Source organism: Myotis brandtii, unplaced genomic scaffold (genome assembly GCF_000412655.1).
Source record: "Myotis brandtii unplaced genomic scaffold, ASM41265v1 scaffold38, whole genome shotgun sequence".
Classification (NCBI taxonomy): Eukaryota; Metazoa; Chordata; class Mammalia; order Chiroptera; family Vespertilionidae; genus Myotis; species Myotis brandtii.
The window spans coordinates 3,395,843-3,406,644 of NW_005364596.1; the positions used below are offsets into that span (position 1 = coordinate 3,395,843).

Genomic DNA, 10,802 nt, shown 5'->3' on the forward strand with positions numbered 1-10,802 from the left:
TCCTGTCGGCCTCCGGGCGCTGAGAATCCCGGCACCCGCGCGCGCTCTGCGGCCATGGAGGGACCCGGGAGCCTGTACAAGAAAGTCAAGCTGAGCAACAACGTGCAGAACTGGGTGAGTGGCGACCGAGGAGGCTCGGAGCCTCCGGCTGCCGCTGGTTCCGGAGCCCCTGCCTGCCTTCCGCCTCCTTTGCATCCTCCCCGGAGCGCCGGGGATGGGTACCAGAGGCCGCAGCGCCGTCCAACCGGGGTGTGGGTGGTGCGGGTCGGGGGCTGGCCGTGCTGCGGTCCGACCCGCCCTCAGTGGGAAGAACGTCCTCTTCCCCGGTTCCTCGGCTCAGATGAGACCTCGAATTAAAGTCTTTGCGGAGAGAGCCGGCGGCTGCTGAAACCTGCACCTTTGAAAGGGGAGCTGGTTGCATCCCCTGGAGTGGCGTGAAGGTCTGCAGAGGGCGGAGGCGGAGGCGCAGGCGGGCGTCTTTGGGTGAGCTGCTGGTTTTTCTTGGCTCTGCCAGCGCAGTTACCCAGGGTTGTGTCCATTTCCAAGTCTTTCCATTGCTGCGCTTCGGTGTGAAGAGAGGGTGCCCAACAATGTATCCATTCATGAGTTGAGAATTCACTGAACTGAGGTTCTTTGTGGCTCGGTGTAAAATGGGAATGTCTGACATTACATGGAGTTTCAAGACACGATTCCTGGAGACGGTAAGGTGTGGGAAGACTCATGGTTTATAACGTTTAGCAACGACAGCCAGCTGGCTTTGATGGTCGGATGGTGTGTCCTCATTTAGGTTGCTTCCTTCCTTATTCTTTGGTAAGAAACAGCCTTAATCCAAACCCATTAGTGCCCTTCTGGGTGGGGTGGGGAGGTGGTGTCCACTTTGGCTCTTTGAAAAGGCGCTGGTTTTAGGTTTAGGTGGACATTTTTATTTCACAGTGCAACAGAATCATGAGGTTTAAATGCAGCCTTTGCAAATCATTTCAGGCAAATGTTCATTTGCAGTCAGTCGTTTTCCATATCTGTTGTTGCCAAGGATGCTCACCTGATTGCTTTCTCCATTTAGTTATTATCTTTTCCTTAGGTTTTAAGGGAAGGCGGGTTCGAACATTGGGAAGAGCACTTACTGGACTGCTGGCCTGGTCTCTGGTACCAGCTTTGCCATTTATTAGTGTGTGATCTTGAGGAAAATAACTTTACTTTAAACCTCAATTGACTAAAGAAGGGTATGATCGTGTGTTCTTCACAGGGTTATTTTGAAGGGTAAAGAAGATAATTTGAAAGTGCAACAAAGTGTCATAAAATTGTTGACTCTGCTCCTGTTACCCTGAGTATTTCCTGGTTAGGGGAATAGGGGACTCAGTTAAAGTATTTAAAGGTAATTTCAGTTACACCATCTGTTGCTCATTTATTTACTATTCCATTTGCCAAACAAGTGCATATTTTTTGTAGAGACCTGTGCCAGACGTAGAAAAGATGAAAAATGAGGGACTCAGTGTTTGCATTCTTGTTGCTCATGGCCTGATTGGGGTTGTAAATGACCTTGCCAGGTGATGAGTTTGTCATTTTGACCACAGTCGTGGTGTAAGACAAATTTTTTTTTTTCAATTTGGAGGAGAGATTAATTTAGCCTGGGTGTTTTGAGGAGGGTTTACAAAAGAGAAATGTATTCAAATTTCTGAGGCAGAGAGGAGCTGTGTGAATAAGGGCTGGGAATAAGAATTATTTTTTTATTCCAAGACCAACTAAGAGTTTAACTACTCTGGAGAGTTTTTGTTGAGGAGTGGAGATAAAATTCGATAAGCTGGGACTAGGTTATACAGTTGTTTTTGTTAATCCTCACCCGAAGATATTTTTCCATTGATTTTTAGGGAGATTGGAAGAGAGAGGGAAAGACTGAGAGAAACATTGATGTGGGAGAAACATATCGATTGGTTGCCTCCTGCATACATCCCAACCAGGGCCCAGGCGAGGGAGGAGCCTGCAACCAAGGTACGTGCCCTTGACCAGAATCGAACCTGGGACCCTTTGGTCCGCAGGCTGACGCTCTATCCACTGATCCAAACTGGCTAGGACTAGGTTATGCAGTTGTTAATGTTTGCTTCTAGTGTTAAGACTTGATTCTGTGGGAGATTTTTTGAAAATATATTTTTATTTTATTATTACATTTTTTCAAAAACGTATTTTATTGTTTTCAGAGAGGAAGGGAGGGACAGAGAAAGAGATAGGAACATTAGTGATGAGAAAGAATTATCGATTGGCTGCCTCCTGCATGCCCTACACTATGGATCCCAGGCATGTGCCCTGACCGGAAATGGAAACGTGACCTCCTGGTTCATAGGTTGATGCTTAACTGCTAAGCCACACTGGCCTGGCATTCTGTGGGAGATTTTTGATGAGGCTAGAATTTTTAATTTTCAGGGCCTTGTAAGTCTTTTTTGCCCCAGTAGGGAACACCCACCGTGTTTCCAGGATTGAGAGTGACACAAATTTGAAGAACCCATACACCTTTAATGTTCCTATTACATGATAAAACCGGTGTTCCAGGAAGACTGTGTGCTGGAGAAATTAGACATTGTTCCAGATGTGGAAGCCCTGGAAAACAGATAGGGTTATAATGAGGTTTAAATGAATTACAGTCATACCTCATTTTATTGCACTTCACAGATACTGTGTTTTCATCAACATTGAGGTAAGACCTTTCTTCAGCAAAAAGATTATTACTCAGTGAAGACTCAGTTGATGGTTATGATTTTTAGCAATAATGTATTTCTAAATTATTTATGCAGTGTTTTTTTTTTTAGACATAATGCTATTGCACACTAAATAGACTGCATTGTAGTGTAAAGATAATTTTTATGTGCACTGCGAAACCAAGCATTTCTGTTACTGGTTTTATTGTGGTAGCCTGGAACCAAACCTGAGATATCTCTGAGGTATGCATGGAACATGCCTTGGGACATGCCTGGGACATGCTTTGTTCCACATGTTGGGGATGCAGTGGTAAAACAACAGAAAGGGGTTCTGCTCTCACGGGTATTACATTCTACTTGAGAGACTGTTAATTAAAAAGCAACAAATAAATGAATGAGATAATTCTCCCTTTACTAGTTCTACCTTTTCTGAACATTTTGCCCCTTATACTGTTAGATGCCTTTTATCGAAGGCCAGCTGCCCATTCTGGATTTTGGGGGAGATTGAGGTAGTACAAAAATGAAATGAGTGCAGGAATGGAACACACAGCATATTAAAGACCAACCGAGAGGCCTGTATAGTCATTCTTTGGAGCATGGGCCTGGCTGTTGTCAGGGGCAGGTATTGATCTTCCCATCCTAGAAGCCAGGGAGATATTGCAGGAATAATTGCCCAAAGAGGAAAAGCTGGACTTTTTACCAAGAATGTACGCTTTTTTTTCCTGATGATATTTTTTTCTATTGATTTTTAGAGAGAGTAGAAGGGAAAGAGAAAGACAGAAAGACCAATGTGAGAGAGACACATCGATTGGTTACCTCCTGCATGCCCCCGACCAGGGCCGAGAGCCTCTAACCAAGATATGTGCCCTTGACCAGAATCAAACCTGGCCTTCAGTCCGTAGGCTGACGCTCTATCCTAGGGCAGTGGTAGGCAAACTCATTAGTTAATAGAGCCAAATATCACAGTACAATGATTGAAATTTCTTTTGAGAGCCAAATTTTTTAAACTTAAACTATATAGGTAGGTACATTGTTATTAACTTAATTAGGGTACTCCTAAGCTGGCCTTTGCTAAAAACGTCCTCAACCTGATTGAGGTACATTCACTGAGGTCGACCCCTTCCAACTCTCCCATCCACACTCGTCTTGTATACTTGTCTTGTCTATCTCCTTTCGTTCATCCTCTCTCTATATGTCCAAACCATCTCAACATACCTTTCTCAATCCTCGACACTACATCTTCTTTCACTCCACAACGTTCCCTAAAATTAACTTAATAAACTTTACTTAAAGTTTTAAGTCAACTTTGCACTGTACGTGCGCGCCTGCACGTGGTATTTTGTGGAAGAGCCACACTCAAGGGGCCAAAGAGCCCCATGTGGCTCGCGAGCCGCGGTTTGCCAACCACTGGCCTAGGGCACCAAGAATGTATTCTGTAATGTTGACTAACAACAACAGAAGAAGAATGATAGCAAGGTCTAGCTCTGTATTGTCCAATCTGGTAGCCACCTGTCACCTGTGGCAACTTAAAATTTAGCCAAAGTTAAATAAAATAAAAAATTCTGTTTCTTAGTTTCTCTAGCCACATTTCAAGTGCTGCATTGCCTCATGTAGCTACTGGCCACTGTATTGGACATGCAGTATAGACCATTTTCATCATCTCAGAACAACAGGGCAGGTCTAGATAGTCACATTGGGCTGGGTGCCAACATTTTTTCTACTTACCTATGTATATTTGTATTTTGGTTTTATCTTTACTTTCTTACCAGGACAAGGACATTTCAAGAGATAGTGGCTGCTATCAGGATTGTAGGCAATTCTGAGCTCTGGCTCCTCGCAGGGCACCCAGCATTGTTAGCCTCCCCTTAGCACAGTTGCTTCTCTAAATTTGAAACGTGAAATAAACTTCCCCAGCCTGGCTTTGTTACATAGAATTTTGAGGATTAGGTCTTTACCAGTGGTTCTCAACCAGATAAAATTTTGCCACCCCCGGGGACATTTTGCAATATCTGGAGACATATTTGGTTGTTACAATTTGTGTGTGTGTGTGTGTGTGTGTGTGTGTCCCTGTGCATACGCTCATGCCTCTGGCGAGTAGAGGCTAGAGGTGCTGCTAAACATTCTACATGCACATGATAGCTTCAACAGTAGATTATCTGGGCCAGAAAGTCATTATTTATGAAGCTGAGAAAGTTTGCTCTACTCTCGGCTTTGACTTAACAAAAGGGGAAAATGTTATGTAAGACTTATATGCAAAAGTAGTAATTTAAAATAAAATCCAATTGATACTAGAATTCCCTTTTCCACCCACTTGGAAGTTACCATCTCTTGCTCTGAGATGGATCAATTACCCATAGCATACCAACAATAAAACTCCAACCCTGAATTGTTTTAAAAACACATTACAGTGGGGCCTTGACTTAAGAGTGTCCTGACTAAGGAGTTTTTTGAGATACCAGCTGTCTCTCCGCTGATTTTTTGCATTGAGTTGACAGAGTAATTTGAGTTAACGAGCTCCCTAAGGAGCTCCTTAACGAGCTCGGTCTCAGGACGAATTTAACTCGTAAGTCAAGGCCCCACTGTACTAAGTAATTAGTTCACATGAAGAGTATAATGCTTCTTTTTGTTACTTACCTAAGAGGCAATCATTTTAGTGAAATATCATTTCCTAAGAACACAGTTCTTTACCAAATAAGTGAGTAAAACTAAGTGAGTGAAACTAGTGAAGATATTATACATTATAGAAGTTCATTTCTTACTTCAGAAGAATGCAGCCATTAGGTTGCTTTCTCTTATTCTTTCTACTTTCTTTGATGTTTGCATCCCTTCCCTTTGTCTTTATCTCTCTTTTGTGTTAAAGTGTACAATTCAGTGTGTCTTTGTATATTCACAGAGTTGTGCAACCATCACCAATATGTAATTTGAGAATATTTTCATCACCCCTAATGGAACCCTATACCCATTAGTAATTGTTCCCTACCTTCCTGCTCCCCCCACTTCCAGCCCCTGACATCCAATAATACACTTTGTGTCTTCGGATTTCCTTGTTCTAGACTCCTATAAATGGAATAATACAGTATGTAGCCTTCTGTGTGTGTTTTCTTTCACTTAACATTATGTTTTCAAGGTTAATTCACGTTGCAGCATGTATCAGTAGTTCAACCTTTTATATAGTTGAATATTCCATTGTGTGGATATACCACCCTTTGTTCATCAGAGGCAGTGAGGGGCGATCAGGCCTGCAGGAGGGATCAGTTAGGGGTGACCAGGAAGGCAGGCAGGTGAGCGGTTAGGAGCCAGTGGTCCAGGATTGTGAGAGGGATGTCTGACTGCCAGTTTAGGCCTGATCCCTGGGATTGGGTCTAAACTGGCAGTTGGACATCCCCCGAGGGGTCCTGAATTGGAGAGGGTGCAAGCTGGGCTGAGGGGACCCCCACCCCATGCATGCATTTTGTGCACCGGGCCTCTAGTTACAAATAATGCTGCTGTGAGCAATTGTGTAGAAGTTTTTCTGTGCACTCATGGTTGTAATAGTTAATTTCAACCTTTCCGGTAGAAGTTAGTGAGCTTTTGGCTGCCAGCCTCTGAACTCCCTTCATATATGTGGGGACTGTCCTGCTGTCATCATGGTTGAGGCAACGGTCTGTGACCATGCAATGATTTCTTTATCTGTTTGTAGTCAGTGTCCTTCCCTGAAATGTATGTTCTCTTTTGTCCCCAGTATCTAGAAGGGATCAATCAACAATACTGAATGAATGAACAGGTAGTTCCAGACTCATTTCTGACCTCTAGGAATCTTTTAGGGCTGGGCTCCCCACCTGGAGGTTGTCCAGGGCCCTTCCGTTGAAGGTATTGATATAAAAAAATCTATTAGGTAAATATTTAAATATTTTTAGTTTTTAAAACAAAATAGTTGTGGAGACAACATATATACGCAGAGCATGCCTGACAGTTGATGGCGATCAGATAAGCATGCTGGTCGTTTGGTCCCCATTCAGGAGGTTTGGGGTAGGGCCTGATCCGCTTCCTGCCATGCAATCCGTGTTGCTACTTGTGCATGTAGTTGCAAGGCTTATGTGTAGCCTTCTCAAGTTTTCTCAACCTTCAGGAATGTATGATCTTCACTTGTGCTGTTTGGCTTGGTATTGTCCAAAAACTAACTTCAGTTATCAGTAACTGAACTAAAGGTTTCAGTCATCAATAACTCTGTGAACTGAGTGTTTCTTCTTATTGTATATTACTATCTCTTCAGTGTTATCCAAATTATGTCTTGGCACTTAAAAGGAATGTGCCTGTTACAGGGATTCTCTTTGGAGAGAGACATTGTTGAGCAGTCAGTTTAAGGTAGATTGTGGGATGGGTGAGAGAAGTGCAAGTCCTGAATTATTCTTGCTATTTGGTATATGCTCTGTGCCTTTACAAATTTCACCTAAAAATGCGGGGTTCTGTATAAAATCCTAGTAAAGTCACAAAGCATGAAATTCTCTAAATGCCATCGTAGGAAAACTTAATTTGCCCCATAGGGAGTGGCTAAAATAACAAAACAGCTCACGTGGAAATTAAGGTGGTTCAGAAAGAAGCACAGGGCCACTTGTGTGTGTGATGAGGACAGCAGTTTGTAGAATGTGTAGCAAAGGTGCAGTGGGACATCAGAGGCCATGTGACTCTGTCTAGCCCAGCAACAGGACTCATAGTCATTTTAGTCGTGGATTCTTTTGAAATGAATTGCCCAGTTCTGCTAGATTTAAGATTTCTGAAGGGTTTAGTCATCATTTCATTTGCATGTTATGCAGAGAATACAAATCATGCTGTAAAATAAATGCCTTGTATCTAACTTTTACTGAACACTGGCTAGGCACCAGAAGAGAGGATGGGCATTGTGGAAGAAAAACACACAAAGGACTGTATGTCACTCAGAGTGCCTGATCTGTCTCCCCAAGCAAGTCAAAAAATATATGCACAAAAAGACACCTAAAAGTATTAAAGGGTCTATAAATAACAAACAAATGATACGGGTAGTAAATGTTACAGGGTCTATAACACGTAACGAAGCCATTGAAGACAAAGACTAGGAATGTAGAGTCAGAAAGAAATACTAACTTAACTCACTCTTGGTCCTTAGTCACTCATGTTATATTTTTCTGTTAGAATTATAGGAAGGATTTATCTGGAATGGGTGGGGAAGAAAAAGAAAGGGGGAGGGCAGTGAGAAGAAGATTGCATATGGAAGTGGCCTTTAGGTGCTTTATGAAGTTCAGGCATATTCCCAGCACCTTGCAGTTTCAGTAGTTTTAAAAAGTGCTTTTTGATTTATTCTAAAGAACTGGGAGGGAGGAGAATGTGGCACATCCTTTCTTTTTTTAAAGTTTATTTTATTTTATTTTTTAAATATATTTTATTGATTTTTTACAGAGAGGAAGGGAGAGGGATAGTTAGAAACATCGATGAGAGAGAAACATCGACCAGCTGCCTCCTGCACACCCCACACTGGGGATGTGCCCACAACCAAGGTACATGCCCTTGACCAGAATCGAACCTGGGTCCCTTGAGTCCGTAGGCCGATGCTCTATCCACTGAGCCAAACTGGTTAGGGTTAAAGTTTATTTTTTTATTGAAAAGTATCAAACATACATAAACAATAAGCCTCCTTGTACCCAGACTGCCATATTTGCTGCCTGATTTTTTTTTTTTAAATGTAGGAGCATTCTTTTCTAGTGATTAAAGCAAAAGATCTCTGCTTATCTATATTTTCTCTCAGCCATATCTTCAGTAGATTATTGCTTGTCAGATAATTTTTGTACATTCTACTCAATTTACTAAGGAAAGCAGAAGACAAGTTATAGGGCTAAAATGAATTAAAATTCATCCAGATACATGTTTCTTTTTGCCCCAAAGCAAAGTAACTTGGAAAAATATCCCCAAACAAAATGACCCAGTCAAACCTGTTGTGCAAGTACAGGACACTAACTTGTAGGCAACCTCCTTGTTGCTTTCCCCATTTCCTGTCTGTTCCTCCTCAGCAGCCTGCCAGGGAGCTAAAACAGGAGGAGGTGCCTCTGCTTCCAGGAGGTGCAGCTGTCCGTGTTTGAAACCCTGTATTTTGCTTAAGATATTGGAAGTGCAGAGCTGGAAAGTTGTGTTTGCTTCATCAACCTATTGGAAAGAAATGGGCTGGGAGACCCATCTTATCATTTTTATAAGTGGTTATTGAACATATAAATATATATTGGAAATACATCTATTAATGAGGTGATCAGTGGGGATGGGTGGGGGTGGTTTTTGTGGTGTGCCTATTAAAAGAATTGTCCAGCTGTGTGTGTGGGCAGTGAGTGATAGCAAGACTCAGATGGGCAGAGGTGCCTTCTCCTGTGTACTGCAGGGTACGGGGAGCGGGGAGCTGTGGAAAGAGATCTTGAACCTTAGGCACCTCTCAGGCAGATTTTAGAAAAGACTGTCTCTGGAAGTTGAAGAGCTGGATGGAAAGACGCTCCTTTATGGAGTCCATATGTTTATCTTTTAAAAGATTCAAGTGAACAAGTATTCTTTCTTTTTTTTTCCCTTTTTCCAGGGGATGCAGAGAGCAACTAATGTCACCTACCAAGCTCATCATGTCAGCAGGAACAAGAGAGGACAGGTGGTGGGGACCAGAGGTGGCTTTCGTGGTTGCACAGTTTGGCTCACAGGTATAGTCCAATAAACCAGCTTATTTCAAAAGCAGTGTTATCAACAACCTTGAGCTAGGAGTAAGCATATTTAAATTTTGAGGTCAGTTCTTGTATCTGGAGTGTGATAACATGTAACAGACAAAGTTGCTTAATAACCTATTTCCTTTGGGTAATTTTTTTTTCCCCCTAAAGAATTGTTAAAATAAATAGATGCATCTTAAAACTACCTTGTAATTGATAACTACATTACATTCTATAGACTTGCATGAAAAATAAGATCTAGATTCTGCCTTCAAGATGCTAATAATCCCCCCTTTTATAGACACCCACACTCCTGGATGTTATGAGGTTGTATGTAGCATGATGAACACTTTGTAATATTGATCGATTAAATGTAAGACAATTCATCAAAAAAAAAAGCTAATAATGTAAAACTATATGAAGAGAAAGAATGAGTGATAGAGATAATTTATTCCTGTCATTCAGCTTTTATCTCTGATTGGTTCTTGTGTTGGTTTTCCCAGAGTCTTTGGGCTTAGCCATAGCAGGCTGGGGAGAAGGCAAATTCATACAGATTTTGGAGATAGATTTAAAAATGATGGATACTTTCTCTTCTAGGAATTGTGTATTTAATAAATGTGTATTCAAAATTTATATACATCTCACCAAATTGCCTACTTAGATTTTATACCTATCTACTCTCCCACTAACAGTGTGGGAAGAGAGTCCATTTTCCAGTGTCTTTGTCAACATTAGATACTACCAACCCTAAACATTTTTGCTAATGGTTAAAAACAACGTTTCCATTTTGGTTTCAGTATTAGACAGTTCTGTTTGTTTTTGTCTGAAAGAATTCAACACTCTCACATCTTCCCATCTCCTCATTTTTAAGACTGGATTGTTGTTAAATTGCTACTTTTTCATAGCCCATGTTTGGAACACTTAACATTCTGTTCTCAAATCTTAAATTTCTGTAATTGTTTGTATTTGAATTCTATAAGTAAACTAATTCAGTACTTATCTCACCATCAGTTCTTTTATCATGGCATGCTCACTCATGAACTCTTTCTTTGAGTCAGGTTTCAATTTTCTGTATTTTATTGTTAAACTAGAGGCCTGGTGCACGAAATTTGTGCACGGAGGGCGGGGTCCCCTCAGTCCAGCCTGCACCCTCTCCAATCCGGGACCCCTCGGGGCTTGTCCGACTGCCGGTTTAGGCCCAATCCCGGGGATCGGGCCTAAACTGGCAGTCGGACATCCCTCTCACAATCCTGGACTGCTGGCTCCTAACTGCTCACCTGCCTGCCGGCCTGATCACCCTCACTGCCCCCCTGGCGGCCTGGTCACCCCTCACTGCCCCCCTCCAGCCTAGTCGCCCCTTACTGCCCCCCCATTCTGGCCTGGTCGTCTCCAACTGCCACCCCTGCTGGCCTGGTCCCCCCTAACTGCC

The 10,802-nt window shown here is 42.3% G+C and overlaps 1 protein-coding gene across 5 annotated transcripts in view; it reads left to right on the top strand.

Moving 5' to 3' along the window:
• The first annotated feature begins 6 nt into the window (after positions 1-6).
• The window catches only part of PAPSS1 (3'-phosphoadenosine 5'-phosphosulfate synthase 1), a 120,024-nt gene continuing 109,228 nt past the window's right edge, over positions 7-10,802 (top strand). For 3 of the 5 annotated variants that reach the window (XM_005872422.2, XM_014544738.1, XM_014544740.1), the window contains exons 1-2: positions 7-114; positions 9,256-9,370. In XM_005872422.2, coding sequence (XP_005872484.1) covers positions 55-114; positions 9,256-9,370 — 175 coding nt within the window. In that variant the 5' untranslated portion in view covers positions 7-54. Of the gene's footprint in view, positions 115-279; positions 484-536; positions 702-9,255; positions 9,371-10,802 lie in introns of those variants that run through there. The other 2 variants (XM_014544737.1, XM_014544736.1) reach the window with 2 other exon arrangements.